At 54.1% G+C, this 14,455-nt stretch overlaps 6 protein-coding genes across 6 annotated transcripts; 3 read left to right on the forward strand and 3 right to left on the reverse strand.

Moving 5' to 3' along the window:
- Nucleotides 1-552: 552 nt before the first annotated feature.
- On the forward strand, nt 553-1,668 carry M409DRAFT_27866 (uncharacterized protein; the record flags this gene model as incomplete). Its single annotated transcript, XM_033808763.1, has 1 exon — nt 553-1,668. The coding sequence occupies one exon, from the start codon at nt 553-555 to the stop codon at nt 1,666-1,668; it is 1,116 nt and encodes a 371-aa protein (XP_033662699.1).
- A 306-nt stretch (nt 1,669-1,974) lies between these two features.
- Nucleotides 1,975-3,783, reverse strand: M409DRAFT_69607 (uncharacterized protein; the record flags this gene model as incomplete). The annotated part of the gene is made up of 1 exon (XM_033818371.1): nt 1,975-3,783. One exon carries the CDS (start codon nt 3,781-3,783, stop codon nt 1,975-1,977), a length of 1,809 nt encoding a protein of 602 aa, XP_033662700.1.
- Nucleotides 3,784-4,682: 899 nt separating this feature from the next.
- M409DRAFT_69608 (uncharacterized protein) lies at nt 4,683-6,322 on the forward strand (the record flags this gene model as incomplete). The annotated part of the gene is made up of 5 exons (XM_033818372.1): nt 4,683-4,838; nt 4,883-5,391; nt 5,455-5,471; nt 5,527-5,811; nt 5,871-6,322. 5 exons carry the CDS (start codon nt 4,683-4,685, stop codon nt 6,320-6,322), a joined length of 1,419 nt encoding a protein of 472 aa, XP_033662701.1.
- A 1,589-nt stretch (nt 6,323-7,911) lies between these two features.
- On the forward strand, nt 7,912-9,315 carry M409DRAFT_27869 (uncharacterized protein; the record flags this gene model as incomplete). Its single annotated transcript, XM_033808764.1, has 1 exon — nt 7,912-9,315. One exon carries the CDS (start codon nt 7,912-7,914, stop codon nt 9,313-9,315), a length of 1,404 nt encoding a protein of 467 aa, XP_033662702.1.
- Nucleotides 9,316-10,040: 725 nt separating this feature from the next.
- Nucleotides 10,041-11,331, reverse strand: M409DRAFT_69609 (uncharacterized protein; the record flags this gene model as incomplete). The annotated part of the gene is made up of 4 exons (XM_033818373.1): nt 10,041-10,185; nt 10,250-10,328; nt 10,396-11,080; nt 11,272-11,331. 4 exons carry the CDS (start codon nt 11,329-11,331, stop codon nt 10,041-10,043), a joined length of 969 nt encoding a protein of 322 aa, XP_033662703.1.
- A 2,316-nt stretch (nt 11,332-13,647) lies between these two features.
- On the reverse strand, nt 13,648-14,276 carry M409DRAFT_69610 (uncharacterized protein; the record flags this gene model as incomplete). The annotated part of the gene is made up of 2 exons (XM_033818374.1): nt 13,648-14,206; nt 14,263-14,276. 2 exons carry the CDS (start codon nt 14,274-14,276, stop codon nt 13,648-13,650), a joined length of 573 nt encoding a protein of 190 aa, XP_033662704.1.
- Between the last annotated feature and the right edge of the window lie 179 nt (nt 14,277-14,455).

A 14,455-nucleotide genomic window follows, 5' to 3' on the forward strand; every position in this document is an offset into this window, starting at 1 on the left:
CTTCTTTTGACGGCGAGTTGGGTGCGAGGAGCTGGGCAGGCGGTGGTGAAAGGGTTTTAGATCGGCGCATTTGGCGTGCAAGAATGAGACCAGTCAGTCAAACGGGCCTTTGGGCGGAGGCGCAACATGGGCGTTTCCGCTGGCAAAGGTGGATGCTGCCAGATTTAGAAGTTCTTCAGCTTGCATCGAGGAGGGAATACGGTAGAACATTGGTAGTGCGAGGCTAGGCAGCTGGAGAAATGTCAAGCACGCTGTAGTCGAAGCTCTTCTCCGTCTCCATCTGCTGTCTAAAAGATCGAAAAGGCCGACGTTGACATTGACATGTGGGTGTGCACGTGCACGTGCCTGGTATCGATAAGTCAGCACGGACTTCGGGCCGAACCTAGATACTGCCGTCGTCCACTTCAAGTGACCACGCTGGTTCATTCATTCCTTTGTTACACCTTCTCGACACATATACACGACACCCCACGACAACAAACCTCCACACTCGAACACATCCACGCCATCAATACACTACTCATCTCGATATCCACCTGAACGAAGCGCGCCATGGCGGACGTCAAGGCAGAGATCAAACCCGAGATCAAGCTCGATCCGGCCGACTCGCCCACGAAGCTTGCGGAGATCGATGAGTTCGAGGATGACACCGACCTCATCTTTCCAACCCCGGAGATGCAGGGTCAAGGCGCATGGCTTGTCAAAGTATCTCGCGACATGTGGAAGGCCTGGAACGACATCTATCAGAGCCAGCCGGACGACGCAGAGGTGGAAGTAGGAAGACTGCGCGTGTACCACGCGAAACCGGGCGACGATCCCAACTCACAAAAGGTAGAACTGCTACTAAACGACGGACTCGAACAACAAAAGGCGCTGCCGAGTGTGTACAACCTGGAGATGAAGGAGAACAGCTACCAGAACACTGTGGTTTTCTCTGAGAAGGACCTGGACAGACATCGCGCAAAGCAGATTGGCCATACGAGGAACCTTACTGCGGGAAAGCCCTCAGGTATCCCAGGGAAGAGTGATCGATACGGACCGCGCAAGCCAGGCAGCTACCGCACGGCCATTCCGAAGCAGACCATATTAGCTCCGCCCATTATCAATGAGGCGGTCGCAAAGCCGGCCGAGGACAAAACCTCACTCGACTTCTTCAAGCGTCAGTACGACGCTGCTATGAGTCAAGGCAGGAAGGCGACAATCCTCCCATATGTCGACAAGGGATTCCACCCAGGCGCTGCCAGCGCTGGCTTTACCTTCGGTAGCATCACCTCCAGGCCAGGCAAGGGTTTCAAGAAGAAGGAGCCCAAGGAGAAGAACGTCCGCATGCCCGAAGACAAGCTTCTGGACGCTCTGCAGCAGTGCTTCCGTCAATACCCATATTGGTCCATGTCGGCTCTTAGGGGACACCTGCGGCAGCCGGACGTCTGGATCAAGGAGGTCCTCGATAAGATCGCCGTTCTGGTTCGCAGTGGTGACTTCACTGGCAACTACAAGTTGAACGACAACACGGCTAGACTTCTCAACATCTCAGACCTGGAGCTCAAAGAAGAGGCGGCCCCGATCAAGAGTGAGGTGGAGTCGGATCAAGGAACTGGTGATGAGATGGGCGACGATGACGAGGATTTGGGTGACTTTGAGGATGTGAAGATGGAGGGCGGCGCGTAGAACGGCGCATCTCAGACGAATTTGCCACCCGCAAGACATCTTTGGGCGGTTGTCATGTGAAGTGGCAATAGCATGGGTCTGCCGTGATGCTTGAGAAAAGCAGTGGCACCGGAACACTGCTCTCTTGTCTCAGCAGCGGCATGCATGCAATGAAATGAATAGAGCGATATTGGAGATACCCTTTGACATGGAAATTGGAATCAAACTTTGGAAGTGCCCTCTTCCAAGATCACGTCTACTAACAAGACATTGCATTGCTGTATGATTCATAATTCATATGTCGTCTTCATCACTGATACTCTATAATCATCTCGCCTCCTCTCTATCTCTAGCTTCTCCATCATGAAGGAGGGCCTGCCTCTCTTCCTGCTCCGCCACCTTCTCCTTGTGCCCCTTCCACCCAACCCCCGCCTGCACAAACACCGTCGCAAACGCCAACGCCGCAGCACAGAGCCACAGCATTCGCAGCCCTTCCTCGTAGCTCTGAACCGCCACATCCTTATCAACTCCTTCAAGCTTCTGCACGAGTTTCGGCGAGCCGAGGAGTTGGCGAATGAGCGTATCGCGGTGCAGTCCACGTTCTGCGAAGTGCGCTTTCAAGGAGGTGGAGAGGGTGCGTGTAAAGAGCCCTCCGCCGATAGCGCTGCCGAAAGAGCCGGCGAAGCCGCGGAAGGTGGCGATGAGGGCGCTGGCGACGTAGTGTGTGTCTTTTGGGGTTAGGTGGAGGAGATGCGCGAGGTTGTAGTTGAGCGCGGCTCCCGTGGCGAAACCGCAGATGAAGAGTGTGGTTACGAAGCCGGCTGCTGAGCCCTCGCGGTGGGCTAAGATGGCGAGTAGTACGAGGGTGAAGGGAAAGATTGCGTAGGAGACCATGGTGGCTGCGTAGAAGGAGCCTTGTCGTTTGATGTGGAGCCAGCCGACGAGCAGTCCTCCTGCTGCGAAGCCGCCATTTGTGGGGATCAGCATGGCGCCTCCGATTGACGAGGACCATTGTCTGACGGCGATGGCGTAGGTTGGTGTGAAAAATAGGACCGACCAACGTGCCATCATGTAGGATACCGTTCCGAGGCAAGTCAGGAGGAGACCTCGAGACTTGAGCAATTCGACGGGGATGACTGGGTCTGCCGCTACGTAGAGCTCGATCAGAACGAATATGGTGCCTACGATGATCGAGAGGACGATTGGTAGGATTGGAATTTCCTTTGACGAGCTGAGTCCGTATAAGAGCAAGATGAGGGATGTCGTGAGGGTCACAGCACCGAGGAAGTCAAGCTGGCTAGCTCTCTTCCACATGCTGGAGCCAGATTCGTCCTGTTTGCCAGATGTAAAGTCTCGGGGAATGGCCAGGAAGAGTATGAGACCTCCAAACAGAAGAATGGGAGCCTGAGCCCAGAAGAGAGCCCGCCATCCGACCAAGTCAACCAGAGCACCTGTAGCCGTTGCACCAATAGCGACTCCGACGGTATAGCCCGAGTTCAAAGTCCCTATCGCGATGCCTTTGCGCTTGCTGCCCGTCAACTCCAGAACGATGATAATCGAGATGGTGAAGACGCCGGAAGCTCCAACACCAGCGATTGCTCGACCAACCAGGAAAGACGCAAAGGAGTTCGCCAGGCTGCATAGAATCGCCCCAATGGCCATCAATACCGCCGCCACGAAGATGCACACCCGTGGCGAGAAGACGGAACTCAGCTTTCCGTTGAGAGGCCCAAGAGCGGACATTGAAATCAAGTACGTCGAGGTGAACCACGATGTCTGTTCGTACACCTCCAGGTCATCGGCGATGTAGCTCCCGATTGTCGTGAGCATGCTGATATTCGTGGCTTGCAGGAAGATGAGGCAGCCCAGTGCGAATGTGCATAAAACGCCTCGCAGCAAGCTGATCTTTTGGTTTGCTTCGACATGGCCGGCATCGTCTACTAGGGATTTCGCTGTCGATGGTCGGGATGGAGGTCTTGCGTTCGTTGCACCTTCTACATCCGCGAGAGCTTGAGGTCCATCGTCGTTTGGATGGCCCACGATTGTAGGCGTCGGCGGGATCAGTGGCGTCCGTTCTGTTATCGATCCAGATGCTGTCGCCTGGCCTTCAAGGCCGACATTCTTCTCGCCCGGCATCAAGCCAGACAATGGGCTGATTATGGCCTAATTGCCTATTCGACGTCCCGACTACCAGGAAAAGAATGTACCGGTCCTGAGGTATCCGATCTTCGCCTCAAATAAGCGCGGACCAAAAGCTTACGGCGGGAAAGGCTTCCAAGGTTGTTCAGATCGTCAGGACAGGAGTGAGACGAAAGGAAAGAGCCGCGCGGAGATTGAGGTGAAGATGAAGATGAAGAGGTTGAGAAGATGGAAATCGTGTACAGATGATGTCGAAACGACGATAGGAGTTTTCTTTGCCCGTTGCTTGAAATCCATCAACGCCCTATCGACGATGAGGCGACCCCACGACGGGACTGCCGTGTCCGGATGTGTGTCACGTGGCAGACGCATGGAGACTGAGCCGCAATTTGGTCAGTGCGTTGGCTGTGAAACGACGACGTCGCCCGGTCCGCGATGCTTCTTCCAACTGCACTTCATCTTGCTTCTTCTCGATCTCTAGCTGCGAACGCGGTCAAGAGCTTTTGTTGCCGCTTGTACCTATGAGACTTCTTCTTATTGCCGGGCGTGACCTCCGACAGTCGCCCGAGCGGAACCTTGTTGACGTGAGGAGAGCTCTGCGGGGGACGAGGCGCGTTTCCCTGAGCATCTTTACCTGAGTCTGGAGCCTTCCTATTGCAAGGTCGACGATGATGACGTGGTGCTTCGTCTGGAAGAACGGCAGGTGGCCAGTACAAGCATTCTTCTTCCCATCTCGCTGGGACTTTGGAGATCGCTCGGATGTCTCTTCCTCTCCATTGTGGAGTTGATAGAAGCTTCGCGTCTCAGTCACAGCCCATGTAAGCTTTGTCTATTTCATCTCTGTACGCTTCGGCGCTATCACATATCTTGACTTGAGTCCGACTCTACTGCCAGCAATGGCTCGGCGGCGGCGAGATCTCCATGTAGGCATTGTGGGAGCCGGGATTGGCGGCGTGATGGCCTCCATTGCCATGGCACATGCCGGCTGCACGGTCACTGTGTTAGAAGCCGCTTCGCAACTTGGCGAGATTGGAGCTGGTATCCAAATGGTAGTATGTCAGCTCTCGAGGATGTTCCAGTTACTGATACAACCCAGACGCCAAATGTGGCCAGGCTTCTGATTAAATATGGAGTGGACAAAGCCATCGGCAAGGATCTGGTAAGGTTCGACGAGTTCAACCTCAGAAGGAAGGACGGTACCAAGGTTGGACATACTTTCATAAAGCAGGTTGAGGATGCGACTGGCTTCCCCTGGTGGCTCGTTCATCGGCACCATCTACACACTGGGCTGGTTGATGTTGCCCGGAAGCGTGGTGTGAACCTGAGGATCAACAGCAGAGTTGTCCAGCTCCAGCAACAGCCGGACGGCAAAGTTTTCGTGACCACAGAACACAAGCATACCTATACATTCGATCTTCTGGTGGGTTCTGACGGGATCCAGTCCGTCGTGAGAAATACTCTATTCCCGGATGTAAAGCCCCGGCCACCCAACGGGAACTGTGCGTATAGAGCCATAGTGCCGTATGACGAGGTGAGGAAAGATCCACTTACTAGAGAGCTCGTGGAGGACAAGAATGGCAATCTGGTCAAAACCATGGAAGTCTGGTGAGTCGATGCATGGTAGCGATCTGCTCAAGTGGTTAGATGCACTTACAATTTCTGTTCTAGGATGGCACCGACTGGCTGTAAGTAAACCAACTCCTGTTTTTTGTGTATGTTCTAACCCCAGTCAATCGCAAGACATCATCTCGTATCCTCTCTCGGATTGCAAAGACTTCAACATGGTGTTGAACCACTTCCAAGAGAAGCCCGTTGATTGCGTTGAAGAAGTCTCACTGGAAGAGGTGAAAGACCAGTATAAAGGCTATGACCCACGCATAAAGCGTGCGATTGATATGATCAAGCCACCAATATCTCGTTGGCCGCTTCTCGTCACGGGCCCTCTCGATTCGTGGTCGAACGCAGAAAAGAACGTCGTTCTGATTGGAGATGCATGCCACAGCATGGTGAATCATATGGCGCAAGGTTTGTTCATACTCTCGTTTGGCAGCAAGTTGAGTGAGGTTGCTAACATTGCCATATAGGTGCGGCGACAAGTATGGAAGATGGCGCATTCCTGGCGCAATGCTTGGGCGCTGTTGTCGACGGAAGATTGAGCATCTCCGATGCCGTTGCTGTCCATGAGAAGTGCCGAATGCCGAAGGCAAGCTACAAGCAGCAGCTGTCTTTCCTCAATGGCTGGCTCTGGCTCTTACCAGACGGCCCTGCGGCGGACGCACGAGACCGAACCATGAAGGGTGAGCTTGAAGGTCGAGTCTCGATGCGGAGCGCCAATCTGTATGGCGACCCGACGACAGTGCTCGAGTGTTATGAGTATGACGCCGAAGCCCACGCGAGAGACGGGATTGCCGCGTGGCTTAATGCTGGCCGACCTGTTCGGGACGCCACGAGCACGGTGGAGCGTCTCGAAGCAGAGAAGATTGCGAATTGGTTTTTGCCAGAAGGTCACAAGTTCCCGATACGGCCCCGAATGTGAAAAGTGGCGTCGAGGGCTAGACCTTTGCCAAGTACCGGGACCCGTGATCTCAATGCTATATCAGTGAGCCAAGAAGCCACAGTATGATTTCTTTTACTCGATGCCTGTCGTCCAGCAGTTCGAGAGCATACTCAAGGTTGATGCCAGTTGGAGAGTGTCCAGGGAGTTGCGGTCGTTCCATCATGAGCTCGTATGTGGCTGTCGAGATCGCGAGCGGCATTTCCACAGACCGAAACAGACTGCATGAATTGAAATGTCCCGGACCACGATGATCCCAGACGTGTCATGTGGCCATGTCGAAGAGAAGTTGCTTGATGAGATTGAGGCTAAAGTGCCATGTTGGCCTAAAGTCGCATCGATGTTCACCAACACTTTTGTCCCGGCTTGCCGAGTCTCTTCGCTCCAACTCGTCTGACACGCTCTACCGACTTCATGCCTGACAGCTCATCACGACAATCATGGCGACGCCGCAGCAAGAGGCCGCCTGTAGCTCCGGCAGTGGTGACACGGAGATGCTGTGCTTCAGATTGCGAGGCGAAGGCAACCTGCGATGGAAGAAGGCAACGCGCTGCCTCGTCGCGCGCATTTGGCGAATGAGCTCTGCGCCACCACCCATCACCTCCGGTCGCTGGGCTCATGCAAGCACCACTGGAATGTGCTAATATTGCACCCATCAGGAGACGACGCCTCTCGCAGTGCTTCCATGTGCACACACACACACACAAGACGCCGGCCGGCATGAAACTCCTCACGCCCGTTGTTCTCGGCCCCCTCCGCGCCCTCCACCACAGCCGATCTTCACATGGGCGACAGGCGAGCCGGCAGCCACCAGCGGCTGTACCTTCTTCGTCGGCCCGTCCAGGCAGGGGAACGCCCATCCGCGTACCAGCGCAGACGACGCCCTCTGCGATCCAGAGTCCACTTCACATGCCCGTCTACCGCCCATATGCATCATCACCGCCCAGAGGTGCGTTCCCAAGCGCCTACTGACAACGCTATCTGCAGGCCACCAGCACGAGCGCGCCAAAACGGGAAAGGATGTGTCCACCGACCTCAAGCTGAGATGCACTGTCCGGCAGCCTCCCGCGTTGATTCGCACAGCCTTCACCGGTTTGAACCAGTGCGCCGACAGCAATGGGGCCCATGCGCCCTGAGCAAGGTACAAGGTACTTATGAGGCTCTGCGAACTGCCTCTGCTCGCAGACCGTGAGGGAGCAAGCATAAAGCACGAGATGCAGGTAGGCTTAGAACTCTGAGTTGTGTGTGTTGTACAGCGCCAGCTTCACCTTTTCGTGCCTGACTTGCTAGCTTGAACGATACTTCGCCTCTTTTAGACACCCATCCCGTCTGCAGCTTTCCGTCATATCGCTGCGGCCTCCTGCGCCCTCGAGAGCAGAACGACAGAGGGTCTATTTGTTGACCATCGGTTCCAATTTCGACCTCTTTGACGTGGAAGCATTGATCCGTGTTGAGGCATTTACAGAATCTTGTCAATCCATTGAGAACGACAGTGACATTCTTGGCTCCCCTCGACCTAATCCATTCGTTGTTACACGATCAACGCCCGAGTCGCCAATCCAACGACAGATATGTCATTCTTTGACATGGACTTTGACGGATCGATCGATCCCCTTTCGCGTGACTACTCCTATGATCAGCACCACGATGGTCATCGATGGAGCGTGGCAAGCAGCATTGATTCTCCCGGTTACACGCCGATTGTCACTTCCAGAAACTCATCCTTTACAACGATCAACAGATTCCTTCAGGAGCAAGACGCGCCATTCTTTTCGCCTGCAACAGCGTTCGTGTGGGAAAGCAACTTCGCCGTCAACGCAGCTGGACACTTTTCTGACAACGGTCAACTTCGCTCTCCAGCATACACCTCCAACGCAAGCAGCAGCTGGAGCGACCAAAGGGATACACCCCCTGTGACTTCACCCGGGTTGCGTGCCCTTTCATACTCGCCTTCCCACTTCTACAATGATGATGTGGTGCCTTTCGCGTTTGGCGGCAACCCTCCGATGGAAAGACGAGATTCTCACTCTGGCGGTTGCTGCGTGGCTATGCATGATGTCCAGAAGATGGCCGATGCACAACCTGACAGTGACAGCTATCACTTCGACAATGAACCGGCAAACTACATCAGCTACGGGTCTTATGCTCAAGAGGGTTACCAGCCGATTGTTGGAGACGATAGTCAATCCAGTACTCCATACAGCGGCAACAACTCTGATTACGTCCCTCAGCAGGCCCCTCAGCAACCCCCTCAACGTCATGAGTTGGCTTCTCCAGTCATTCGTCGTCGACGCGCACAATCCTCTAGGAATGGTCACTCTCCAGCCTCCTCCGCAAGGGTTTCGAAACGACCCCAAGCTGGCCGACGTTCATCCTCCCATCAAAACCACACACAATCGACGGAAGATGACGAGCCTCAGTGCGTGCCATCATCAGGCCGAGCATTTCCATGTCCCTTAGCCATCCATGGTTGTTTGTCCTCCTTCGGCTCAAAGAATGAATGGAAGAGACATGTCACTACTCAGCACATGCGCCTAGGCTTCTGGCGATGCGACCTTTGCACCAACGAACGAAAGCCAAACGACTTCAATCGCAAGGACCTCTTCACGCAACACGTCCGACGAATGCACCCACCCGACAGCCAACGAACTACCTACAAGAAATCCATCCCTCGATCACCCAAAGACCCTGCCGACGAGCAGTACCTCCAAGCCGCGGCAACAAGATGCTATATCCCCCTCCGCTCCTCGCCAGAAGAATGCCGCTGCATTATCTGCGAGAAAGTCTTTCGCGGTCACGGCGCATGGGATGAGAGAATGGAACACATCGGACGACACATGGAGACGGCGAAGAAAGAGGGCGAACAACCTTCTGATCCTCGCAAATGGAAGAGGGATGAGTTCGCTGAGCGCTGGATGCGGGACCATGAGCTCCTCATCGTCAACGAGAATGGAGGATTGGAGCTTGCGCCATAGCGTAGAACAGAGTTGAGAGGCGGAGGCGTTGCGCTTGAGAGAGCCAATGGTGTGAGTGCGGGAGGAAGAGCAAAAGGCGAAGTGCAGTTTGCATGGCATTCACTTGTTGAAACTCAAAATCTCATCTAATCTTTGCTTGCATTGCCGCGAGATGCGAGATGATACCCACGATGCGAGATGCACAGCGAGCGAGCGATTTGTTTTCAAGTCAGATTGAGTTTCATAGCTGAAAATACACATTCGCCTCTGATTGCATTGCGATTGCGTGCTCCTCTTTCTCCCTCATCAGCCACCACCACTGCTATCTTGGACCCCACACAGCAGCCATCCAGATGGGAAAAATAGATCACCATGCAGCACGTCCTGCAGCAAAGAGCTGGTACTCCTTAGCGTGCGCGATTAGCGTGTTTTAGAGTTTTGGGTCTAATGCCGAGTGAGTGAGTGATGAATGCATGTGTACGATCCTTTTCTACGCCCCGGAAAGTGGGGTCCATGGATGGATGAGGCTCTGTGGGAGAGATGAGAAGACGTCGGAGATGTGAGGATTTGTTCTCGATTATGGATGGTGTTCCGGTGAAGATGAACCAGATATTTTGGTTGCCAATCAATGCCATATTCTATCCACTCGACATCTCCGCTCAATTCGCCCACCTCTTCACTCGCGAGAGGCCGCACTCAAGGACGCTTCAGCGCCAATCGACAGACGAAACCGTCATATGATGTGCTTACGCTGCCTGGGGCATCAACCCCCCGAGTCCCTGCTCAGGCGAGATGTCTTTTCCCAGCAGCCATCCGACGCCAACCATTTGGTCGCTGATCCCTTTCATCGTGATGCCGATACCTGGGAAGAAGCCGAAATGGGCGTGGGGGCTGGAAGGGTGTTAGCCATTGCCTTTATGTTTGTTTGGAATCAGCTTCGGTTGTCGAAACTTACCAGCCTGGGTAGAAGTCGATCTTGGTCTTGACGCCGGCTTCCTTGAGCATTTCGTCCCAGATGAGGCCGTCGTCTCGGACTGGGCACACAGCAAGTCAGGTTAGGTCCAAACATCCCTCTTTGCCTGTGTCTCTAAATGAACTTACGAGGATCCATTCCGTCCACTTGGATGTAAGCTGGCGGCTGCTTCAAAAGCGGAGCCTTGGAGTAAACAGGATGCCTCCAAGGAGACCTGGGATCAGCACCAGTGTGGTCGGCGATAGACCTCAGGGAATCGGCCGATAGGATGGGTGCATCTTTGTTGTGCCCCAAGGCAAGGAAGTAAGGCTTGAACTTGTCGGGACATCCCTCCTTGTCCATGATGGATGGCACACAAAGGTACTGTCCCGTGATGGTGTTCCTCGGGGGGTTCTCGATCGCGTGAGTGGCAATGGCTGAGGCACATACGCCCCCGGCAGAGGCACCTGCGACGATGAAGCCGAGCTTCGGGTCAGCGCCGAGCTCATGAGCGTGTTCGTCAACCCATTTGAAGCTGTCCCAGGCATCGTTCTGGCCGGTGGGAAATTTGTGCTCTGGAGCCAAACGATAGGAGGGAGTAACGACTGTAGCGCCGAACAATCTGACCCAAGCACGCGCAGCCGCTGTGGCCTGGTGCATATCTCCGCCGATGAACCCGCCACCAAAGTAGTAGACGATGACGGGACTACCGGATGCCGGAGGTTTGGTAGGGCGATGGATCTTGATTGTGCTCTGGTAGCCGTCTCGCATGGGAATCTCCTTGAACTCTTCCGTGATTGCAGCTTCGGCGTCTCCAATCATCTGAAGGGTCCCCTGGGACATCTGTGCCATGGCGCCCCGGATGCTGCTTTCATGTCAGCGTGGGCACATCTCTCGAGGATGAGGAATTCCTCACACTTTCCAGTCATCCCAATCAAGTGGGGGCGACGGATTATTGGTAGCATACTGGAGTGCTATGGTGAGTTGTTGTTTGACGTTCATTGGGCATGAAGAACTGTAGGTACCTCGAGAACCTCTGGGTGCATCTCGGATGACTTGGCCAACGCCTCCTGATCCAACAACATCTTGACGAAGAGACTTGATTTGCTTGAGCGATGAATGGCGTTCCTGAAGACTGCTCGATGGTGGGACAATAGTAATGTGCTGCACTCAATGTGCGTGAGCTGACGAAATATATAAAGGCGCGGTCAGATGTTCTGACACTACCCAGCTGACACTGCCCAGCCCCCACTGTATGCAATACCGCTGCAATCGTTCGGAAGGAAGACCATTCTGGTTGGCTGATTCAGCTCCTACAAGGAGTTCCATCGTCCGTATGTCTGTTCGTAACCAGTGTAAGAGCAGCGAACCTCGCAAGGATCCGCAGGGCTACTCGTTTGTGATTGGTGGATGCCAACTTCGTCGTCCGTAGGAGGGAGTAAGTTTTAGCCCCTCCCGAGTAGTCCAATTTGCCGAGTCTGGCAATAGGCCGGGAGCATCTCTTCAGCTTCATGTTGGAAACGCTCTAGTCTGTCCTGTACGAAGTGACGGCAGCAGGAAAAGCGAACGCGACTGTGCAAGACCGGTCATTCCTGTGCGTGTCGCATCTGGACTACCACGCAATCCTCTGAGTCTATCCATTGCAGGCCGAGCCTACGGACTTTACTCTTGCTGGCAACGTAAAGCAGTAGATACACATGCTTTACGACTTCTCCCCAGCACCAAACTCGAACTGGCCCAAATGCTCGCTCCTGGATGGCGCCTGTGCTGGACGGCGCACTCTGCAGCTGATGATCTGTTTCGCGGCTGCACCATACACCCCATCCCGCATTCTCGATAGACCTTTCCAGGCTTTCCCAGAAGGCTATGTACTCGGCAGCGGACCAATTTTGACACTGCACGAGCCAATGGCCGCGCTCAGAAGCTTCGAACTGTCGAGTCTGTGAGGTAGGCTTGAAAGCAGCTGCCAAAGCCGGAGTTTCGACAAGATGCTGCAGAGCAGGTGTTACGTGTGTGCTGAAGGGATTGACTGACGTCTCAGGGCCTGGGAGAAAGATCTCTGGAGAAAGATCCTGTAACCTAGCATTTTTTGGATCCGAAAGATGTGCAAATTGTCGGGAACGCTTAGAGCAAACTTGGACTTCACTTGCCTTGGAAACTTGGGGCTCGCGAGCATTACCAGCAGGAGGCCCTGGAGATGCTATTGATCTGGCAGGCGACGCTGTTTTTGCCACGCTCTCACCAAGTCCGGTAGCGAGAAATCCAGGATCACTCGCTGATTTCGGAGGCAAGCGAACGCGTTCGTCACAGCCGGCTGAGGCACCTGCACTCAAGGAATAAGAAGTTGGCAGTTCCGACGTAGACTCCTCATCCTCGAGTGTGGTCTGTTCAGAGTTCTCCTTATCGCTCCCGTCGGCTCTATAGACAGCTTGACGTCCGGCTATGGCATTGGTATTGGGTTTGCGCACTAAACGAGGCAACTTCTGGACTTGCTCGGTATCCTGGGCTCTTTGCTCCTGATTGAATCGCGCAAACTGTGGAGAGACCAGATAAGACGACTGACTGAGCCGGGAGACACGCTTAATCGAAGACGTAGCAGTCGTTGAGTTTCTTGTGGTGTTTGGGCGTGCTGCAGTCGGTGTCCGCGTGACCACAGAACGAGCAGAGCTTCGCAACTGGCTTTCTAAAGCAGTGTATGCTAACTGCGTGTCTTCCAGATAGACAGACGCGTCCATAATCGCAGCATTGGTCGTGGGCTCCACAATTTGATCATGTTGCGATGTTGTCGCGGCGTCATGGCTCGATGGTACCAGATCAGGCTCGTCTGCCACGCGAGAAGCATTTCCAACACGATTTCCAAGTGAAGAAAGGAGGTCGAAGTAAGCCTCAGCTTGGGCCATGTATCTGCGGTCGTCCTGTCGAGTGCTGGGTGCGCCGGCGTGAACGAGCAATTGGAAGTGTTTGTCGGCCATAGCACCTCATCTTGGGCGGTCGGCTGTGTCTGATCTTTTCTAATTGATGTCGGCCTCGCGAATGACCACGACGCATGTGATCCTCAGTACTCCAGATGAAAGTGAAGGAGAACAAGCAGTGACGAGGTCGCCGTGGCTGAAGAGGCAACGGAGGCAACAAAGCGAGAACGGAAGGGCAAAATCCGACGGAAGCCACCCGCTAGCGTCGCCCCAATCACTAGATGAGAGACCTTGAGATCTACGTCGACATGGACATTAACTTTGGACTTGTGTTGGCATTTGTATGTCTTGACGGAGACTCTTTCTCCGCTGCATAGTACGGACACGCTCAGCTATGTCCTGTGCCCACCCGAAGTGCATCCTCGTCTACTTCCCAGCCACAATCCCAAACCACGACTTCAGCGATCGAACAGAGCAAAAGGGTATCATTTAGCTCAAATCCAACTTCCACAGTCCATCACCGACGTAATGTCCGTTCTCGATCGCAGGACCCTTCTTCTTCTCTTTCATCTCTTTCGTGCCCATCTTAAGCACTCCCACCAAGCATGCATTTTCCTTGCCCTCAGCATCCACCACTACCACATCTCCTGCCTCAATCTCCTTGCCCCCATTCGCCCATTCTTCTGACTCTTCTCCTCCAGGTAGCCGACCACCAGGTGACGTAAGACCAGGTACCATCAACGTCGCACCACTCAATACGAATCTGATACCTCCTCGGTCTATCCGGACCCGGGTGAAGCACCATGGGTACTTGTGTACGAGTTGTAGGTGAGGGACGATGGGATCATCCATGTGTTGCCAGAAGAGTGGAGTACCACCATTGCAATAGAGAGACACTCTGTCCGGGATCTTGACAAGGTCGAGTTGTTCTTTCTTCGGGAGGACTTCATCGATGTAAGGTTCAATGAGCGGGTACGTCTCGACGACTTTGGCGCGGATGGCGCGCTGGGCGGAGGATTTGACCTTGGACTTCGCGCCAGGCGTGAATCTGCGAGACGTGTCAGTGAGTAGAGGGTACTGGTAGTGCATATGGCACGTACTGACTCTTTCTTGAACATCTTGAGATTGTAGTTGGAATGCAGTTGTAACGGAGTGAAAGTGGTCTTCTTCTCTGTTTCATGTGCCCCGCCAAAATCCACACCCCACCTCTCGGCAGACCTGCCCGCTTTGCACGTGGCTGCATCAGAGTTGGAAAGAGGTTCCAGAAATCTGGCTCCAACTCCCAACTCCAAACAAC

This window comes from Zasmidium cellare, assembly GCF_010093935.1.
Source record: "Zasmidium cellare ATCC 36951 unplaced genomic scaffold M409scaffold_39, whole genome shotgun sequence".
NCBI lineage: Eukaryota > Fungi > Ascomycota > Dothideomycetes > Mycosphaerellales > Mycosphaerellaceae > Zasmidium > Zasmidium cellare.